We start from the raw sequence: 23,010 nt of genomic DNA on the forward strand, positions 1-23,010 counted from the left end.
CTTCACACACTGTTCAGGATTGACATGCCAGTTGCCAGACTCGTTGCTTGAATAGAGCTTGTGGGCTGCAGCCTTTAGATCACGGCTCAGGCTCTGGAGCTTAGGTTTGGCTACCAATCACTCCTTCAGGCCCTGTGCTTAAGGAAGACAAGCCTACTTCTTTTAAGGTTCGTGCCATAGTAGCTGAAGATTCCCTTGGGTTGCTCTGAAGAACAAGCTTCCCTTTGCTTTCTAAAAGCTTACATTTCTTGAAGATTGAGTAGTAGGGCTCGCCAGCCTATTCGAACCGATTTTTTGTTAGCATTCTCGTTTCTTTTTACATTCTATAAACCTCTTCATAATGCTACTTTAGCCTGTAGCTTCACTGCCTTTCCTGCACATTCGCTGATTGAGCAGTAAGCTCTGAATGAAGCCATACAGCGGCATTTATCCAGAAAATCCTGCAATCACTTGAATGGAGCACACATGGAGGCCATCAGTTAGAGGACGGTTACCCTCCTCATTAGGACAATCCTTATCACCTGTGTCAGTTGTGTTTCCTTTCTTCTTGTTTTCCTTCTTTTTTTTTGCAAATCCCATATTCTGTTATACTTAAAATACCTATTACTTACTACCAAAAAGTAAACTATAAATAAGTTGATATTTATATTGCAAAGCTATAAATGTTTTTACAAGGAACTGCATATGACATTGAATATCAATTGGAAGAATATATTGTTCTGATGGCTATAGGATGAAGAGCGATCCCTTTACAATACCTGTAGTTGTGGCTCTGATTTAATTGCTTTTCCAAAGAAATTTGGCTGACACATCATTATGAGAAGCCTAAGATGCCAGCAGGAACTGAAGTGACAATATTCACACCTTTCACAACAATCAACGAGCACACAAGACATTAAGTTCAAAGGTGTTTAAGATTTTGCCCCTCAATTATCTCCAAAATCCAACAAAATTCTGGGATGATTATGAGGTCTGAGATCATGAGTCAAACTATAGACTGGCTCATGGGCAAACACATTTGTCAACGCCCTTGCATAACAGAAGTAATCTACAAAAAATGTAGATATTATTGATATTATCACATGAGCTTTGACAAGCATGTCCCACACATCATCCAGCAGGGAATGGATTTCTGTTGGCTTAAAACGTAGAAATGGCGCTGTGTCCACGTAAGGCCAGGCAGTTAATCGAATTTTAATTTCAGATTAAAACAAAACATGATTAAAACAAAGCAGAGATAAAATGATTATCACACAGGCTTTTGTTTCGCAGTCATGTGCCCATTTTCTCAGGTGTTGTAAATCCAGTGCACTGCCTTCCAGCTACGTTTTATTAGTTTCTCAGTTTAATTATATTTAAAGTTCAAGGAAATCCACTGTTAAAAAGACAATAAAAAAGTTAAATAAATGCACGATATTTCCAAAGTAAATGAGCAAGCATGTTAAATAATCGTGAATATTTTGGCATAATCAGTCAGTGTAATAAATAATTTAATTCTAATAAAGGATCTACTATGACCACTAGAGGGGAGACTGAAACCTCTCAAAGATGTCTTTGCATCCTTGTATGAGCATTAATCACAAGCAATGCTCAGATCCAGAAAATACAGATGATTATGTGGTTTGTAACATTATAGTGTAATGTGGGTCAATCCAGAAACTAAATTTAATGCAGCATAGCACATTTTTACAAGTAAGTTTGTCATAAAGCATGTTACAGTGATTTGCAGTAATTTTTTAGAGGAATAAAAAAACAATATTGAAAAACTGAAAATTCTTCACTGCCTCTTTTAGATAAGGCAGTCGAGTAATAAGGCAATCGAGTAGTAAGGCAGTTGAGTAGTAAGGCAGTCGAGTAGTAAGGTAATCGAGTAGTAAGGCAGTCGAGTAGTAAGGTAATCGAGTAGTAAGGCAGTCGAGTAGTAAGGCAGTCGAGTAATAAGGCAGTCGAGTAGTAAGGCAGTCGAGTAGTATGCTTGGGAAAAAAGTAGCTGTAACAAACGCGCTTTTAAACCTCTTAAAATGTCTTGATTTTGGGTGACAGGAAATGGGGATGAGTGATTCAGAGAAAATGAATATGCATCACATATTCTTTATTCACAATAATCATCCATCCATCATTCCATCCATTCTCTGAAACCACTTATCCTATTCTGGGTTGTGGGGGGTCTGCAGCCTATCCCAGAGGCTATGGGTGCAAGGCAGGGAACAACCCAGGATGGGGTGCCAACCCATCACAGGGTATACTTACACACCATCCACTCTCTCACTCACTCACACACGGGCAATTTAACGACTCCAATTAGTCTCAGCATGTTTTTGGACTGTGGGGGGAAACTGGAGTATCCAGAGGAAAGCCCACAACAACACAGGGAGAACATGCAAACTCCACACACGTGGAATCCTGACAGAGACTTGACCCTGGGTCCCAGAGGTATGAGGCCACAACTCTAACCACTGCACCACCGTGCTGCCCCCTCACAATAATCAATTAATAATTAATTAAACCTTATTACAAGTAGAATATGCAAGCGATCATAGTCTTACACCTTGAGCCAACCTTAGATTTATAGATGTACTTATTATGCCGTGACTTCTATTTTATGGTCTTTGTATGCGGAAAACGTGTATATGCTTCTTTCGACTGTTGATTTCACATTGACAGAGATCTTTAACAGAGGATCATCAGACCATTATTTTCATAACTTGAAGCACCTTTTGGACTATGAGCTGGACTTCAAACACCAAGCGATGCAATGGGGGCTAATGATGACTCACTCCTGCTCTCCATCGGGATTAAGGGATTTTAATTGTTTCATGATGCTACCATCAAAGAGGCCATCTCAAAGAATATGTGGCGGTAAAAAAATCTAATGAGATTACCTACAATATAACTAGTATTGCTTTTAAGATTAGATGAAAAATCCACCCATATGGATTTAATCTCTTCAGACCACTTGGATAAATTAAATTGTGAAGATTGTACTGGAGCTGGAAGGTGTTGGAGCAATCTGCCCTGTTACAGACTTGAATCGCCAGTTGTCTTTACTGGGAAATGACAAAAATTATGTTACTTCATGCACTTGGCACCAGCAGTGATTTGCTGTGTCTAGAAGTACAGGAGAATTAGAAGAGACTCATTTGTGAGTGTGGATCGATATTCTTCTATCAATATTGTGACATTGTTTCACAGTGTGTTTCAAATGGCTTTAATAATATGCTGTTACATGCCCTCAACCCTCTGCATCACCTCCTTAATTTGTCCTCTCTGGTGCTCAAGTTTCGAACATCCTCGTGTTTTCGAGTACTCCCTCTCGACACCAATTCGTAATTTTTCCAAAAACATGATTGAAAAAGTGCGGCGACGAAAGGGCAACAAAATGAAGTAAGGGCTCTGAGAAAATGGGAGGTAGAGATGGCACAGTATTTTCAGCAGCCAGGATTTATTAGGCAGTACATAAAATCCACTCACTGAGGATCGTTGTGAAGAAAACCTGTTGGAGTATTCTTCCTCGTGACGCATAAATCCAGTCGGTGCAATGAGTCTAAAATAAAGAAGTTTCTGATACTTGGGAACAGAATGTATTGTATAGGGAGGGAGGCTTAGAGCGAAATGAGTTACATCATACCCATGGGGCATTGTGTGTTTTGTAGACTGATTCACACAGCATACCCAAACCCTACTGTACATCATCATGGCTCAGCGGAGACTAAGTATTTAATGGTCCAAACCTAGGCACCGAAGAACCCACAGATTACGTGTTGTGTTAAGGATTTCGTTCCCTGGGCTATTTTTTGGCCTCCCAGGTCATACTAAATGGATTCTTGTGTAGGGAGTCAAGTGGAACTGGGTGCCTGACTGGGATTTACCTTGCCAGCGGGTGACTGAGATGCTGGAGGCTGCAAAGGGATGCTGCACTGTTGAATACTAATCCCGTCAAGCTTGCTGGAGTTTGGCTGCAACCAATGTCTCCCTACTCACTCGAGTGATCTCACCTTCTTCCCTGGTTCAGAATGAATGTATCCCTGCTTCTTCGACTTTGACATTTTACAAATGGCACTTTGAATCCAATCCAGTTCTCACAAGAGTACCTCTACTGCCCTTTGAGTATAGCTAATTTCAGCTCAGTTCTCAAGCTTTAATAAATCTGTTCCCCTTTTTGAAAACCTCTTACTGTGAAATCTGGCAAACAAAACAGAACTGTCGTTATAATATGTGGCGGAAAACCGATATGTGAAAGCTTTGCTTCTTTTGACTGCAGCTACGTGACAAGTCATCTGGTGTCATCCAACGAGCGAGAAACAATATTTTAGTTACCTATATTTATTTTTTAGCAATGACAGATTTTTAATATTACCAAAAACAGCATTTTGAGAGGTCCGATATTTTTAACAATGTTTTGTTCTTGTTCAGGATCTTAGCTATGGATTTGGCAAGAGTAGCTGGATGCAATAACATGACACACGGCATTTCCTAGCCAACGTTAAGTGGCTCGCTTACAACAAAGCAGACGTGTGTAATGAGTCATTATTGCAGGTTCATGATCATCATATCTATTTTAAAATACACATAACTCTGGCTATTCCAACGTTTGGCATTTTCTTTTAATAGTTCATTGCTGCTATTTCATATTTCCAAAGAAATGCAATGCATTTCATTCCATTGTTGCAATGGAAGCTCTAACTTATGGACTGTTTCACATTGTTACAATTGAACCACAAATGTACCCTCTGTTTCTATCAATAACCATCAAAGCAAACAAGATCCATTTAACTAAAATATCCATATGTTTGTGTAACAAGTGTAGCTGATATCAGTTGCAGAACGGCTGCCTTGCCTTCTCCAAAATATATTTAGAAACCTTGCCTTCACAACCCATCACCTTTGTGTGTTAAAAATAATACCTCTCGCATGGGCCATTCAGTGAAGGCATGGATCAGAGCCCGATTCAGCGCGTGATTCAATCCCTGAAAGAATAATGCCTGAAACAAGTGCAAGAAAAACAGAAAATTTCAGGAGGAGAAGGGGGCAGTCCATCGGTATTTGCACCATGAAATGAGAACAGAGATTGAATTGGGGCTTCTTCAAACAGCAATGCAGGGTAAAATTAAATTAGGGAAAGCAAGCAAACAAGTGACTCTAGTCATTGAAGAAACCATCCAAAACAGTGAGTTTTAGATGGTCAGTTTATAGCAGTTGCAAATTGCTGAGGCAATAAAAACACTTTCTCAAAACACCTGGTCTGAAGCAACAACAAAACAAACAAACAAACAAAAAAAAACTTAACATACATCAGCAATACAGGCGATCAGGTATGAAGTCCATGTCAACAGATTGTTTGTTGGCTCCCAACGGTGAACTCAGGTTAGTGCTGATATCAGTCTTATGAACAGAAGTTTATTTTATTTTCCTGGCATCGCAACATCACCAAGGTTTTATAATGATACTCTATATAGAACTTGGAAACAACGTAACTCAGACCAGGAGGTCAATATCTTCAAGTGTTGTTTTGGGATCAGAACATCAAAAGTGAACAAGATCATATTGTTTTTTTTGTTTTTTTTTAATCTTCTTGCTTCATGTTAGTGACACTGACTTTTGCACATAAAAATTATACATATTTATTTATATATATTTATCATTCTCTATTAACACTTTAGCCTAAGATGTATTTTATTTGATAATGGAAATTCCAACTAGATACTGTCAGTCTGTAAAAAGATGCCGTCCTCAGACAATGACCAACATGAGACAGTGAATAAACACTTAGGAGATGGATTTGTACATCTTTGGAGGGAATTAAGCTCACAAAGATTTTGCCCTCCTGGTGTCATTCCAATATACGCCAGCTGTAGCTTAATTCCATTAAAACACATTTAGAAACTAAAAACATTAACTAACTGGCATCAGGAGATAACGGTTAACTAGTCAGAATGTAAACTTCACCTAAAGTTCCAAATTACCCCCAGGTTTGAACTGGAAATTACAATTTGGCACAGTTTCAGTATTTTTTTTTATATAAGCACAGTTATGAATAGACAGGATTTATGCAAATGTGGATGACAAAGTTGTATTTATTTTTGACATTTGATCATAAAAGAAAAAAAATAAAAATCAAATATCTACATCTATTTTTCCCCCTTTTAGGCAGTGAAAAGGCATTTCGAGTATGGAAAGGTGTCCCGATTTAACTCTCAAACGGTTTGCAATGTCAGTATATCAGCCACAAACAAATTCATATTATCAGAACAAGCAGTACTGTTAGCTATGTCTTCCTTGGTGCTAGAACACTGGAACAGGACAAGTTGGTAATCTTTCCAAAGTTTTTCCTCTTTTTTTTTTTTTTTTTGTTTATATTTGACGGTCAAACGATGTTAAGAGCCACCGAAGATGCGAGTGGCGTGCGTGTAATATACACAATGCACCTGTATCTCTGTAATGTATATCAAATACTTTACAACAAAGAATAAAAAAAGTAAGAATTAAAAAAAAGAATGGAAAAAAGTAAGAGGTGGTGGTTAGATGGAGCCTCCGGTTCTGTGGAACCGCTCCACAATGTGCAGACTGAAGCTTTGATTCACAGCAAAGTGATAAAACGTGACAGGCTGTTCCCTTCACTCTTGTAAACAACAGTCTTTTGTTCTTGTGCTTGCTAGACCCCCATATTTCTCTACTGTCCCACCAATTCGCTCTGCCTTTCCTTCCTCCGCAATCTAAAGACTAGCAGCTTTACGTTTCCCTTACGCTGAAGACCAGAGTTTTGCTTCCTAGACGACTCTCTGCCCGTCTGTCATCATTCATGCAATCTTTCTTAGTGTCTGTCTCTCCCCTTCTCTTCCATCTCTCTCTCTTGCTCTCTCAACCTCTTCTCCTTTGAAACCTACCCGGATCTCTCCGCAGAACGAGCTTTGACGAACTAAACTGACTTAAAAATGTCTCGTGGTATGCATGCACATGCACGGTCGACCCCGCCCCCCAATTCTGTGCTCTGCCGTGATTGGACGCTGGCCCCTAGACCCAGGAGTCTGGAGAGGCAGGGTAGTGACTAGTTTCGTAATTGAGTTCACTGTAGGGACGAGCTGCTGAGTAGAAGTCCACATAATTGCCCGTCGACTTCAGTCCCAGGTGCATATTTAAATCTGTGGCGGTGGGCGGGGGCCGGTGGTGCACTTGATCTTCAAAGAACGACTCCTCAAAGTTCCTCGTGGAGTTTTGAAATGGAGGGAACATCTCATAGTCCTTCCGGACGCTCTCCTGAGGAACGGGCTGGACGGGGACCTGCGAGAGACGAACGGCCATGAGAAGCAGCCAGAATCAATCGGACCTCAAGGCCCCAACAGCAAAGCCTAGCAAAGACTCCTTTCCTGAGTTATATTTGGCGTGATCCGGGTCCCACTAATGTCTGACTGAACTGGTACTATAACATGGCAACTCAGTTATGCCCATTTTGAAGTCACAGAACGCAGCTGCTTCCACAAGGCCGTGAAAGAGTTTAAATTTACATCTCCTCGTGTGCTGCTGTAATTAAATTTAACGATAACCTTGCTAATTAACATATCAACCAGCATGCTAATTTGGGCAAAGTGCAGAGAAAACAGGCAACCTGGGTTTAGGGAAAGAGTTTCATGCCAGATGCTGGAAATTGTCTGTAACCTTTAAAGACAGAGTCAGTCCCATCGTAGTGTCGTGTTGAGCGATGCACCATAAAACAATCTTGGCAGATGCCCATTCCCCAAACCCCGAATTAAACAAGTGACCGTTAAATTTAAGTTAAAAAATCGCCAGCCAATGCAGCAGATGTTCTGTATCCATGAAATGAGCAATTAAATGCGACTGGCGAGCATGAACACGTGGCTGTGGTTGATTAATATGAGCTCGAAGCACATGGAATGTTTAACGGCCCCCCCATAAACAACACACGACGGACATTGTAGCTAATCCCGCACAAGCTGGACATCACCATCATGGTCGTACATCAATCGAACGTGTCTCAAACACATTCCCTCATTTTTAAGATATGTCAATATGTGTATATGGAAGCCCGATGGAGACATAACACACAAGGTCTCAACATTACATAAAGTGTCTGAATAACTGAAGTTATTATTCTGTACCAGTGATGTCTTTTAACAATGTGCAACACTTGCACATTCAGAATAGACACTTTATTCTTAAATCGGCCAGAATTCTGACAGAAATAAAGACAAAAAACACCTGGGATTTCGAAGTCCCAGACAGAGTTTTGACAGTGTGTGAAAGTTATCGCCGAGGTTTATGTAACTTCGAGCACTTTGACAGAACAAAAAGATGCCGGGGGTGGAAATCCTGGGGTGCGTCTGCTGGCCCTTTCATCCCGCAGAAGCAGCTCGTTTGTTATCGGTTTTCAAGAACGTTTCTTTTTTTTTAACATTAAAAATATTTTTACCTTAGCTATCAGCCTATGTGTCACAAAATGATCTTTTCCGTTTTCTGCAGGAGCACAACAGCATCGCTGCAAGACTCACGCTAAGCATGAGTAAGAAACGGACGCACCAGACAACACCGGCAAAAGACACAGTGTGTACTGTGCAATATGTAAGACTAAATTCTGTAATTTCACCTTCATGTGAGATTACTGTCCCAGAAACAAACATGTCATTTCTCTACCTTGAAGTAGGCCATCATTGCTGGCATGATTACGTTATCCCTTTAAAGCACAGGTCTGACTACAATATAATTGCCTCTGCAGAGAAGATAACTGGCCACCAAGTTCTGGTTGATAACATTTTAGAAGCCACTTATCGGACTTGTGGGTTTTAAGCTAGTTAGAATTGGGTTACAAAAGAACCCATGAATGCTGAATTTTTTGGAGAAAAAAGACATTGAATAATTTCTTATTATCTCAAGAAGATTGTGCTATCTAAAGTGGCTTTATACGATAGTAATTTTATATTCATTTTCACGCCGAGTTAATATTACAGATCCATCCAAAGTTTTTAACATCTTAATCGTTTTTTATTGCCTATATTTACTTTTTTCATATCATTCTATGAATACATTGATGTCATTCAACAGGAAGGGGGAACTTTCTTGGAATATAGTGCCCAAGATTTGATTCCTTGGAGATCCTCACCGTGCCGCTTTTCACATCTTCGTTAGGAGTTGCGAATGAATTCCGGAAGAGTGTCGAAGTCCCACTGGAGATTTGAACTGGAGGATGAAAGAAGGATAAGTGGGTGAGTACGCACCTACAGTCTGGCACCCGGGGAACCGTATGGCAAACTAAAGCATGGTTGGGCTTTTCTCTACATTAAGACTCACTCTGGGGCGTTACCATAGCAGGCAAAAGGTACAACTGTGACCATAAGAAGGCCAACGGGGAAAGCAGACAGGATGTGTGCATCTGCATGTTTTCTTCCTAGAATCCCTGCCACCAACTATATCAAAGCTACTCAGTGTCTGTAAGAGGATCAGCAGATGGTAACCGATGGAAGGTACCTCCACGTTGGGAATAGTGAGGATCTGTGACGGAGTTTTTATACTCTAACGTGGTGGCACAGGAGGGGGAAAAAATGTGACGACCCCAACACATGCCGACATCGATGTTTTACTGTGGGTTTGTCAATTCATTCAATTATAAATTAACAAGATGAAAATTAAGAATCAATTTCACTAAGGAACTTCAAGCAGTCTTTTAAGATACTCAATGTTTGGTAGGTGACTCAGATCCCCAGATTTGGGGGTATACACCCCATGCCCACTCTGTGTGTGTGCAGTTTGATGCTCTCCTCACTTTCTGCGGGTTTCTTCCAGGTCCTCCAATTTCCTCCTGCAGTCCAGGTTGGGTAACCCACATCCCTAAATCTCCCATTTTGTGACTGCATGCATATAAATGCCCTTCAATGGACTGGCATCCCACCCCGGGTTGGCCCCATGCCACATGGGATAGGCTCCCGGCTCACAGGGACCCTCTTCTGAGTTAGGGGTTACAAGATGGATGAATGGATGGATAGTCATAATCAGAGAAGTGGTCAGTTCTGATATAGATAGTTTGCCACAGGAAATGGATTCGTGATGTGTCCGCCAACAGCTATTACTAAGTCATCTACTACGTCCAGACTATTCTTGTAAGACATTCAACTGCAGTAGGATGCATATTGCATCTGAGCTCACTGTGGACAGTAGTGGGCAATGGGTTCAGAACTGTTTGGTTAGTAACGTGATGTGTATTCAGCTTTCAAACCAGCACAGCCCGCCAGGAACCAGACTGTATTCTTGTAGTATCAGCGTAACCCCTGTGCACGGCAAGACCTCAGCATACTAATATATTCAGTAAAAGGGTCATTTTCTGTTTAAGGTAGGAAACTAGCAATAATATTTGTTGTAGTATTGGGCATCCTTGCCTAACTGTACTTCTCCCTGAACTCCATACTTCAAATATTTATGAAATCCCCTGGCCAGTAAAGACTCCTCTTTGTCCTCTTTTCCAAAGGCTGTCTGTATATTTAACGTTAAAACAATCTTGTTCAAATATTCTAACTGCAGTCCAGCACTCTTCTTAATCAACAAGATCATTCGAGGCTGATTCTTAAACTGATCACATGAACTGAAGTTTATGCAGGGTTGCCAACTTTGGTCTGCTGGCTGGCATGAGATTTTCAAGTCTGCACATGCATTTACATGTATAGTATGTAACAGTTTTATTAACCTGTAAATAGTCTGTAGGGGTTTGCAGACTACGTCAAACCTTTTGATGTAGCTAATTTTAGGTTCATAATGGAATAATATAGGTCTGCCGTAAGATTTCTTGCATGGGCGTGAGAGTCTGAAAGCGTGACCGTCACGCCAGATGCATGACAGTTGGAATCCCTGTTAATATTCATAAATTAGCTAGCAACACCTTCCATTTAAAACAATTATTTCTTCAGACATTTACATGAGCGTATGACATAAGCAGCGATGCAAACATCGCCTGTCTGATCACCTGCCACAGGGTCCTTCCTAGAGGCGTGGTCGGCTTTGTTTCCATGGAAACCGGCATTCGTCGCGGTCGACTCGGGGTCCGCCTTCCGTTCCTTGAGGCTGATCACCTCCCGGGGAGACGCTGGAGCACTTGCTGGAGTAACAAACGAGCAGATCAGCTGTCGCGCTCAGAGCAAACACCCCGCCCCACCACGGTTCGTCCTCCGTCGCTACTGCAGGATATATTTAACCGACATGCCGCAAGGCTTAAAACATTTATTTTCTATGCCGCACAGGCAAGGCACCATCATAAAACACCCCAGATCACTGCAACATCTGTCATTTTCTGTATGCCTCAAGAAATAAGAATGCATTTTGTTCCTAAAACTGTATGTTTTCTAAAATAATCTCCACTACCAAACTTGTTAAAAACTCTTTGCATCTGCCAAACTTACAGTCCAGTTGATACATCCAGAAGAGCAGTGGAATAGAGTTGTTAAGATAAAAATTAACATAACAGAACAAGTCCTTGCCCAGTACAGTTACTGTAGTCCTTGACAAAAAGGCAATGACTATACATGGATACGGACAAATCACCCTGCTGAATTTACTCAAGGACCACAGAGAGCAGGTTTATATGTTTCATAAGAGCAAGGTTTTATGCTTAATAAACTAATGACTCTTCCTGGTTTAGTGTTTACATCCGTAGGGGACCTGAGCACCAGACTGAAGGCAGAGAAACAGGGACGTTGGGGAATCCCCCTCAGCCCTGTGGTCCTCTGCCCCCCCCACCTACACGCCAGAGGTTTTCCTTCGATTAACCCCCCATAGGTGGTATTTGCCCCGGGGCTCAGTGGGAATTATGGTCACACCTCCTCTTTTCAAATCTTCTAGTGTATGGTTGGGATAAGACTCTAAGAGTACAGTCATACGTACTTGAAAGGCAAGTACATGTGATTCACCCAACAAAATAATCAATAATCAAACCATGAGATATTTCATGATTGCAGTGGGCTGTGTCGATCAGGTTAGATTGCTAGATTGAGAATGCTGACTCCTTTTAGTTGCATCTTGATAGAATCCTATGTAAGCGTCAGCCTCAGAATAAAGCGGATGTTTCACCTGAGGAAGTGCACAGTAAACATTTTTTGAAAGTCCATCTCCACCCAAGTAAGCTGCTCCCTACTTCTCATCCTGGTGATAAAACAGCAGAAATTTATGGCATTTATTCATAGTGAAATCTGTAAAATTAACAATCAAGAGGATTTTATATGTCCAAAGACTGGGCATGAGAGGCACTGTAAAATGTAATTAACTGCAATCAGAAGCTCTGCCATCAGAGATGATGAAGCACACCATGAGGCCTTCATGCCCTCCACGAGCAGAATATGACAGCTTCAAGGCAATGTGTTTATCATTACTTGCTTCATAACTGTCAGATTGTTGTCCGGCTGACGGCCTCAGCATGCATCTATAAGAACCCTCTGATTAGAGATGGGCTTTATTACTGAGTTTAATGGCCCCCAAATTCAGCTGACAAAAGAGGTTTCCTCCTGAGGTTACTGCAGCTACAGTATCTATGGCAGATTTTATCACGCTCGCTTCAGGAGCCTGACTCCTCCAGACTGACTTAGATGGCTTTCATCGTGAGGCAGCTTAAACCCCAGGGCAGTCTGGGAATGACTGCTCTCCCACCAGGAGTCTTGAACCTCCACCCCCACGCTGCAGGGATCTCTGCGGGGCTCTGTTCAGAGCAAGGACCCCACGTGGCTCTGATGACAACTTCAGAGCCCCCCGGTCTGCCCAGGAGGTTGTGCGATTGAGGCCCAGCATGAGAAATCAATTTTGGCATTTATCCCCTGGCTCAATTCAATTTCTGTTGACCAATACTGAGATCATCTCTAAGAGCAACGAAACAGCAAAAGATTTTCAACATTCAAAGTTTTTTTTCCCATTACCTAAGCTCCACTCCGCTGTTCGCTTTTTCCTGGAAATAGTACATCCCCAACGTCAGAAGGACACATCCAGCACACCTAATTAAGCTGCTTGTTCAGAAAGGTTAACGCTTCATCAAAGCCAGGATACCATTTCCATAGCGGCTTCCAAAAAAAGAGAGGAGTCATTTTGTTGAAAATGACAGAAGGGATTTGGCCATGTGGCGAGTGCCCGTTTCCACTTAGACACTAGCTAAACTCTGGACTAAAGGTAATCAGCTATCTGACGGCCACTTAGTCACTAGCTAATGAACGGGACGGGCCACCACGTGTGGAGATCTAAGAGGGACTCGTGATGGAGGGAATATTCCCATGGACCATCGGTAGAGAGTGAAGCGGCAAGTGCGTGGCGGATTTTGGGGATTACTGGCAACGTGCCGCTAGCTTTCCCGTCGTAATTAACGAGCGCCTGTGGAATAGTGACTTACGAAGGAGGCAATCGCAGAAGGAGAACAGCTACGACAGCGGTGGGTATTACGGATGCCGTGGATATCTGTGTTCAACCAGGAGCCGGTCTGCCTCTCCCCGACCTGGGGGCCATCGGTGTCGAGGGGCAGCCCCGATAATTACACCCCCGCTGTGTACTATTTAACGGTGAGTAGCAGCTGCAGTAGTAGTGGTCTTGTTTTCCCCAGGGCTTGAGACAGATCTTTCTGAGATACTGCTAATTGCGAACTGTGGGCAGTCCTGTGGGGGCTTCTCATCTTGCCCCGTCACCCCTCAGCAGACCGAGAGGTTAAAAACAAAACGTTAAAAAGGAGTTATGCGTTTTTTAAGTTGGGCATTAAAGAAAATAAACAAACAAAAGTCAATCAAAGGTTTTTTCATTCGTCTTTCAATATGAGAGCTGGGGGCAGTTCTAGACCATTTCAACTGGGGTGGGCAGACTGGGGCCAGTTGTTCTGTAAGGGGTCCAGATGCGTTTGACCTTAATGTCTTCCAAGTATTACTTACACTAGATTGCCAGCATTAAGAAGCAAAAGAAAGTTATTTCTGCAATGCTTTGAAGTCACATTTTACACTTTTTACAAATATGTAACTCACTATGATTTCTTGTTTAGACTGTCTTGCTCCCACCAGCTTGATTATTTTTTTTCTGTCATTAACTTCGCTTTTCACCAACTGAAGCAACTCGGCCACCCGGCCCACTCGTGTTAAGAGTCCATCAAGAAAATGTGCTTTCGGTTGTGTTGTTGCCTGTTCCAGTGCACAAAATAGAACCAGCCCTGATTGGACATCCTGACCCATAAGAGTGAGCAAATTCTGGTGTTTACTAGGCCCATTTTGTTAACTAATTTCCTTCTCGAATAAAGTGATTTCTGCCAAGACTGCCTACCTCATAGTGAAGAGCTCTGAAGAGCAGGCATTGCGGGGCTGCAGACATTTAAAAGCTCGACGAAAGTAATTACCTTGAATAAGACTAATTTACCTCAAAGATGAGAGCACAACGGCGATGTGACTGACCTGATCGATTGTTGGGGGAGGTCCGGACTGGGGAGACAGAGGGAGTACGAGAGGAAGAATAGGGTCTTTGTCTGTCTCTTTCTATTGTTGAAGAAGAGCCCACAAAATGATACTGTGAATAGCCATCCTGCGGAAAGACAGATGCACAGATCAGCAGCCGGGCAGCACTGCGGAGAAGGAAAAAAATGCTTTTATTTATATGTTTTAAAGAGAAACTTTAACTGGAAGGGAGTATTTTCTCTGAACACTGCTGCATTTGGATGGATGGATGGATGGATGGATAGAATGCCTCCAAGATTCAGACAAGGGAGAAAGAAAATTTACTGAGTGGAAATGAAAACCCACACTCTGGAAAGATGAAACATTTAGCCATCTTGCTCATTACACACTGTCTGCTTTAGCAGTACAGCTCACAGAAGAGGTATCTTCAAAGTTATCAAGGGTTCCTGCAAGGGCTAAATCCTGGCTGAAACAGATATAGGGCCCTGAAAGTGAGACCAGGAACAGGAGTCAGGAAGAACAAGCAGCTCAGGAGGTCACAGCGGAACCCGATTCCAAACTGACAGCCTGTACAAGGAAGACTCACATGTGTCACCCGTGATCTGAGTGGCGGCCTTGACTGTGAGAAGATCACTGAATGGGACAAGATGCTTCGCTACTCCCAGAATCCACCAGTGTGCGTCATGCTAGCCCAAACCTTGGTTAGTATGCAGTAGTCTGCAGATTCAAAGTACATGAATCTCACCGTATGGATGCGCTCATCTGGGGGCGGGGTTAGTGGGGAGGCCTGTCCTACGGAGCAACGTTCGCCCTCAGAAACTGACTCTAAGTGCCCCCGCTAATGAATATACTTTTAGAGCTAATCTTTTATCGAGGCTGTATAAACACAAAGTGAAATAGCCCACAGCTCAGCGGGCCAATAATTCCAATGATGTGCTGCGAGAGTTTACTGTTCTTTGGAGAGAAGGCTGCAGGAACACAGGGGCTTAATTCAGACCCCAGAGCGTCCACAGCGCACCCAAGACCCAAGTCGAGCAAACGGATTCCAAAAGCCCGGCAGATGACGCTTGGTCAGAGGGAAAAAAATGATTAAATCAGAGCCGGACGTGCATTTGTTTCTTTTACATGCAGCATTTCCTGCAGTTTGATTGATAACTTTAATGTCTGCTGAAAGGGATTCGCTCTTTTATTCTGCAATAAAGCAAAGGTATAAATCTAATACAAAGTGAATTAAAGAGCCAGACTCTATCTGAGTAAACACCGCACCAGACTAAAGAATGGGATTGTGGGTATTGCTGTCCTCATTGAAGGACGGCAATAACATATGGGTACACTTGGGTATTAACACAAAGATGGGGGAAGGAAAATCTATAGTGCAGAGAAGGGTTCTGTCCAAATAAGTGAATTTGAAAAAGCCATTATTGCTGGAATTGGATCCTGCTCTGATAGCTGCACGGATTCACCACGTTTGGAGCACTGACATTCCGACAATGCATACATGTAAATGTTAAAACTGTACTACTTTTAGTCTGGGAAGCGGCAAAAATAAATCTTTGGTGACGTGATTTGGGTTAGAATACTCCATTGAAAATATTGCACCAATTAGGTTTCGTTTTCTAATACAAAGTAGCCGGCAAATTAACCATTTTACATTACATTGTAATAGTAATGTGGCTTGTTCAAAATTATAACTTAACCCTAGTGCCCAATGAGACTTTAATTTGCACAGATTTATTAAAATGAGATGCAGGCAATGGTAACATGGACACAAAGCATTTAAAGACCATAAATTGTGGTTTAAAGAAAGAAATGAACAAACCAGATTTGTGTGAGACGCACATAGCAGGTCGGGAGATCTACAAAGCTGCCAAAATGCTACCTACTTTGCAAGACGTGGTATAATACATCTTCACTATCATCACACAGCACAAATGAGACTTCCTGTGGTTCCTCTGTGACACAAAGGGGGGCCATAAATGCATGGCTCCGTGCCTGGTGACACAACAGAGCTGAAAAGTGCCTTGCTTTAAATATTCCATCTGCTGTCACCTCTGTGACATTTTCAAGGCCTTGCAGGTAAGGACATATTACAGTTGCTATGCAACTGTTGTCCTGGTTATAAACGACAGTCTTATATAGGTATACGAAAACCACAGAATTCAAATTCCAAGTCAGATAAATTTTAAATAAACCTTGTGAGAGACTGTATGCACAAAACAGCTGAGCACTTTGATGGATTTAGTCTTATAAAATCAAAACATTTCCTAAAAAGCAGAATTCCAGACGACTTCATGGTTTGACGCACAACAGTGGGCAGTTCTGTTCTGGTGGTGCTAGAATTTGGGCCCCATGATACCATATTATTTTAGGCCATCAACCCAGACCAACCCAATTACAGCCGTGGAAAAAATTAAGAGACCACTATTTTTAAACAAATCTGCATTTTTAAATCCTTGTTTAATTGTGAAGCAGTGAGCAGAAGGTTCAAAATTTCTAACACAGCAGCACACGAGAATAAGGTGAAGCAGGAGACACTGGGAATGACCAGGAACCAGCCAGGCAAAGGGCGGAATGCCAGAGATGACCGTTAACTTATCCGTCAGTTTCTCATGAATCGTAGGATGACGTCAAGTGACCTTCAGAAGGTACAGGAAACATTAAGTGCAGGTGTGAAGTGCACTGCTAGGACAGTCTGTAACTGGCTTCTACAAGCAGGACTGAAGTCCCATAAAGCAAGGAAGAAGCCCTTCATTAATGAGAAGCAGGTTAGAGCCAGGCTGCAGTTTGCAAAAAAAAATATATATATTATTCACAGACAAACACCCATAAATTGAGAAATGAGTACACAAAAAAATATCTCCACAGCTGTATGCTTCAAAATTTTTAGGGTCCATGTCAGTCGGGGGCCCTTGGAATGGTTCTAACTCCCCCCCCCCCCCCCTTTATAGCAGCCCTAACGGCGGGGGACAATGAGGACAGTTATTTATCTACCCCCATTAATCAGCACTAAAAAAGTAGTGTTCGGCAGTAGTGGGCAAGAGACTCTTGGCCACCGTATTCCTGGCTGAAATCCCACAAGCAGAACTGCTCTTCTGCCCGGACAAGACATGAAACTGAACAGCTCCAGAAAACACCCAGCTGTAAAAAAAAAATCAAGAGACAGTTATGGATGCTTTGGAAAAACAAGCCTGGAGATTGTTGGTTGTGTTGTTGTACTGCAGACTTCCTTGAACTTTTACATGATCAGAGTCAGCGCTGAAAGGGTTACTTGTCCAGCAGTGGTACACGGTGGCCGTTATTTCAGCAATCTGGCCGTCTTACACAGCAGTTTGGGGAAGTGCTCATATCCGGAAGGTTCTGCAACAACTGTGTTTCTTAGCATGTCAGACACTGATCTGTCCATATGGACACTTAATCAAATTAACAGTGTGCAATTACTGGGTGGTTTGGATCAAGATTATTACTACTAATAAAAACAAACACTAAAAGATAGAAAGATAAAAGATAGAACAAGAGCCAAAAGAAGAAAACTTTTGAAAAAAATATATAAAGCTTTTGTGAAAAATTAACTTAGGGTAAAATATTGTCTACAAATACATGTAAAGATTAAAGTAATGGCTGTAAAAACAAAATTACAGTTGTCAGACCCATTAAAACTGAAATAAAAAAATTAAATTGCATAGAAATAAAGAACGACCCAACATCTGTACACTAAAATAACCACAATGTATTTATTGCCATATGTTTATTTGGCACTACGGCCTGCAGAACGTATATAAGCATGAATTTTATTATTCTTTGTACACGTGAGAATAAAAAACAACACCAAGAGCAGTGGTTACAGAGGGGCTAATTATCAGGTCGCACGCATACGAGCGCTGAAGTATTCTCCTTTGCATATATCACAGGGTCCATAATACATACAGACAGCTACAGTGTGAAAACTGTGACGTAACCGAGTCACTTTGGATGGACATGATACTGTTAAGGTGGCAGCGGACCTGGGGATTGCAGGCACCACATACTGTTGCGTGGCTCCACAAATGCGGACAGCGCATCCCAAAGCATTCCCCACCTCGGACATTCCTTGCGATTTCAGCTGCTAAGCAACAGCCAAAGGCTTTTTTGCACATCATGCGGTTCATATCACGGGCCGATCGATCTTCCAGAAACGGTGCATTGACCGGAAATCGGCATGACCTGCATGCGTGAAGCCGGGCAGCCTTGACTGGACGTTAGTCAGGTCGCAAATGTCTCAGCCATAAAGTCCTGGGGACACAAAACCTGACTGGAAGTCCTGCTGCCTTCCCGCTAGTGGAGAGATTGGCAGTTCAATTCCAGTGCATCTCTCATTGAGACATTTATATCACTCTTGGGTTGAGTATTATCTCAGGCTTGGGAAAATCACTAAATTTAGCAAGAGGTCTCGTGTGACTTGTAAGCTGGTATCTGCCTGAAGCTGTCAGGTTTTTCACAGAGTTCTCGACCCTTACTTCTCCCAACTGGGGACATGCATAATTCTATTTTATTTACAATGTGCTTCCTTCTTGACTTGCACAGCTTTGTCCGATGAAATTAAAAGGCTCCACTGCATATCTACAGTGCAAGATTACAATATGAAAAATCACCTTTGCCTGACTTCTAATAAAGAACATTTTATGGAACATTATCTGAGTAACTGATAAGGCATTGTAACGCAGAATGGCCCCTCAATAAGATCGATCAATGGATAGACTTCAGAATCCAATGACAGAACCAAACATAGAAATTCAACACTGAGAGGCTGATATCGGAACAGTTAGCTGGAACAATGCACATGTAATATATAGTATTTATTTATACTGATTATTTTCATAATTTCAGCTGTTAGGACATTTTGGGTAATTCCTTCCAGTTGCAACATATGAACATGCCTTATGTAATTCTGTGTTTGTAGAGGTTTTGGGATGTGTGCCTTAGACTGTATTTGCTCCAGTTCAAATAAAGAGCTCGACTGTGTCTTCTGGAAAGACGGTTGCATTCTCTGGCTGCACACAGCTAAAGCTCGCAGCTAGACAATTTCTGCTGCAACAACAAGCCTCTGTGTCCTCATCTCAATACCCATGCTTTGCATTTTTTGTCTGATAGGACTCCAGCTTCCACATCCAAGCTTATTCACCAGGTACAAGGCATAAACACAGTATACACAATGAGATGTTTACTTCTCCGGGCAATGTAAACACTGTATAAAGCAGGATACGCCATAAAAAACCAACATAAACAGTTGAAGAGTCAGCAAGTGTGAACATTTAACCAGACGTTTTAAAGAGTAACATAACAATTATGTAAGAGTGAATGCAATTGTTTTTGTGCTACAGACACAAACATGTTTGGTATGTTAACCATTAACGTTGAATCAATTAGTTGATTAATAAAACAGATGTCCCAAACATCTTGGCTTTTCTTGCCTGGAGTGTACAGGTAGGTGTCTCCATGCAGAAAAAAAATTCTCATTCTGAGTTCATACGGTAGAACAGCATGAGAGAGAAAACACAAATTTGTTCTAGGATGGCAAGGGTAATTATCCTGGTTAGGGATGAAGGAAGGTCAGTGTGAGCAATGCTACTTTTAGAAGCTGAAGAGCAACCGCCTGCTAAATTGGAACTAACAATAAACATCTAAAATGCAATCAGTCTCGCCACAGTGTCGAGCAGGGCGTCAGACAGACCTTCTTTGTAGGAGTGTCAGGTTTTCAAACACAAATCACAGCAAGCTGTGGTAGGCAGTGTCACCAAAGTGTCACAGTCTTGTAATTAAGAGCCAAGACTATTTCTACACATGTGAAATGCATATCCAAATTAAAATAATTTTTCACACAAACATAATATAACAGCATTTCACAACACAGTACACCTTACGGAAATCTAATTGGTCAAGAAGACAAAAGAAATGAGAACCGGCCACTGAAGCTCTCACTGTTGACTAAATAAATAATTGTGTTAATTAAAGGTCAATTAAAGATGCTCCTTCTGCATGTGCTAGTCTCTTTCTGAGTGTCCTCTCTACGTTTTGTGCTGTGCATCTAGGGAGTAATCAGTACAACATCCTATCCTGCACTTAGTTTTGATGTCTGTGCATATTAGCGATAAAGGGTTAGTGAGTGCTATATTTTATTACTCATCTAATATAGCAGTCAGCCCTTTACCTTTTGAGCTGTGACACGTTTGCACAAAAAATTATTTTTTTGAAGTACACCCTGGGAAAATAGAATCAATACCAGAATTCATCCTGTTTTTATTATCTTCAAAATTCAGTGGCTAACACTGTGCGCTAATCCAATAAAGGTAACTGCAAAAATCTTTGACAACTCTCAAATAATCGCGGACTGAAAAGGTGTTGGTGATGGCATGCCTGCGAGTGGGGCCGGCGATATTCCCTACTTTAATGCTATCTCAGCTGACATTTATCTAGCTCTGTGGGCTTCACATAAGCAAATGTTACAAAGAAAGAACCCCACAGCAAGCTGAGCACTCAAAACCGGAGAGATAGCAAGACTATAGCAGCACATACGCCTGACCTGTGTGGGCAGTATGAAAGCACTGCCCATCTCCCTACAACCGTGGCCTTGCTGTGACATGAGCATTTTCATATATTTATGTAAGGGGGATTAGCATCATTAGTACAGCAGATTGAGCTCTGCGGTCTCCGTAGAACTTTTAACCCTTTCCTCACCCTTGACCTTAGCCTTTGGGAAGAAACGTAATTCTGTTACTTGACTCGTAAGCATTCAGTTGTACTTTACTGTGTAAAATATGACTGTGCTTTGAATTTATTTACCATTCCATCATGAAGTTTGCTACGGTTGGTAAAAACAGACGGTTTGAATAATTTAGTTTATACAGATTCAGAAATGACACATTAAATCTGTTTGGTCAACCAGACTTCATCGGCATATTTGATGCTTGCAACATAACCTTTTAACAAAAATATACTTAACATAATAAATTATAATATTTAGTAACAAGTGAATATGGAAGACAAATGATTGTGATTCAAAACACATTTGGTGCATATTAAGGTTAAATAATTCATGAAGTATAAAAAAATTGATGGAAATATGGTAATGTCTGGGTACAAACAGCATATCGATGTTTGTTTTGTCTGTTATGCTGTTCAAGTGAACTACACAGGAAAATACTAAATGGTTTTGTCATGAACTTGTTCATTTATATTTTTTCCATTCAAAGTGACGTACAAGCAAGGCCGGTGGTGCACTACAAGCATTTGTTACTCCCCCAGTTGACAATTATACTATTACATTTTCCACAATACAATGTAGGAGAATGGACAGGTCTGTCTTCCGGAGGGCCTCAGATCAATTAACACTATGTTTAGTTAGAAACCTAAAAACCAAACGGCAACATGCATAAACTAAAGAACCCTGGTTTATTTGCAAAGGTGGCTCCCTTTCTTTTGGACATGTGGATTAAAAAGCAGAAATTCACTGAGCTAATAAACAGCACAAAATTAAACTGAACTAAACTGGAGGAAAATATCGGTGCATTTGCATGAGAAAGTTAAGAGGTGAAAATTATTCATGAAAAAGGTGTCTGGCAAATAAAGAAATGTAGATGTAAAGACGATAACAAAAGCAGCAGGGCAAATCTATTCCTGGCAAACTGAAGAAGGTTGCTGGTTTTAAGCCAGAGGGACTCAACCCAATTTAGCCTGATATCACATACAGCTGCGTCACTAGGTATACAACAGTTGGCTATGTAACCTTTCAGTTCTGCCAAGCAACTACATTATTTAATTACGCGCAAGATCACTCCCCGTTAAATTTTTTTTCCCAGAAAATGTTAGATGATCATCTGCATGCGAAGCCTTTAAACCTTTATTTTTAACATGTGATGAACGTCTTAATGATTTAGATCATTATTTTTGTATCATTAAGTCAGTGTCATTCAAAAGTGCATCCAGAAAATGCTGGAACTTGTGTTTCGAAAGATGCACTTAAAATAAACCATTTACCAGTTAGTTTTTGTAAAATTTCTCAAAATCTCAGAGGAGAAATTGATTTTTATATCCTCCACACTATTATCGAGGACAATAATACAACAGGAGATTTTGTGGCTACTGATTGATTCAAGAAAATCCACATCAATTTGTTTACTTTTGAAATAAGCAGCAAGTAATGTGTTTGAAGTTAAATATTTCAAAGGAAAAGCTATGAAATATGGTGGGAGCACATCAATGGAAAATTAAGGCCATCTTTTCATCAAAAACAAACCAACAGGGAGTGAATAAAGACACATGATCAAGGACACAAACAAATGCCAATCGATCAAACAGCTTAATAGATATTTCTCCAACGGTTTTACTTTTCAACAGACCATTGATTGCTTAGTGTAAATGCAATAAACCATAAACTGAAGCTGCCAGGAAGAAAAATGAAAATCTAAATATTTAGGCTGAACATTTCAGTTGTTCCTTGATAAATTATACAGAGAAGAGGTGTTCTATGCTGTCATAGGCCTTGTTCAAATTACATTACATTACGTTCTAGATATGTTCTAATATCCCTGGGGGTTTACAGCTGTCGCCAATGCCCTGCATGAATAAGAACATAAGA

The 23,010-nt window shown here is 41.2% G+C and overlaps 1 protein-coding gene across 1 annotated transcript in view; it reads right to left on the minus strand.

Annotated features, from left to right (window-relative positions):
• Positions 1 to 5,140: 5,140 nt before the first annotated feature.
• ctnnd2a (catenin (cadherin-associated protein), delta 2a) overlaps positions 5,141 to 23,010 on the minus strand; it is a 227,346-nt gene continuing 209,476 nt past the window's right edge. The window contains exons 19-22 of the mRNA XM_072700081.1: positions 14,400 to 14,526; positions 10,964 to 11,095; positions 9,113 to 9,189; positions 5,141 to 7,278 (exon numbers count right to left, since the gene is read on the minus strand). Coding sequence (XP_072556182.1) covers positions 7,012 to 7,278; positions 9,113 to 9,189; positions 10,964 to 11,095; positions 14,400 to 14,526 — 603 coding nt within the window. The 3' untranslated portion in view covers positions 5,141 to 7,011. The remainder of the gene's footprint in view (positions 7,279 to 9,112; positions 9,190 to 10,963; positions 11,096 to 14,399; positions 14,527 to 23,010) is intronic.

Source organism: Paramormyrops kingsleyae, chromosome 15 (assembly GCF_048594095.1).
Source record: "Paramormyrops kingsleyae isolate MSU_618 chromosome 15, PKINGS_0.4, whole genome shotgun sequence".
Classification (NCBI taxonomy): domain Eukaryota; kingdom Metazoa; phylum Chordata; class Actinopteri; order Osteoglossiformes; family Mormyridae; genus Paramormyrops; species Paramormyrops kingsleyae.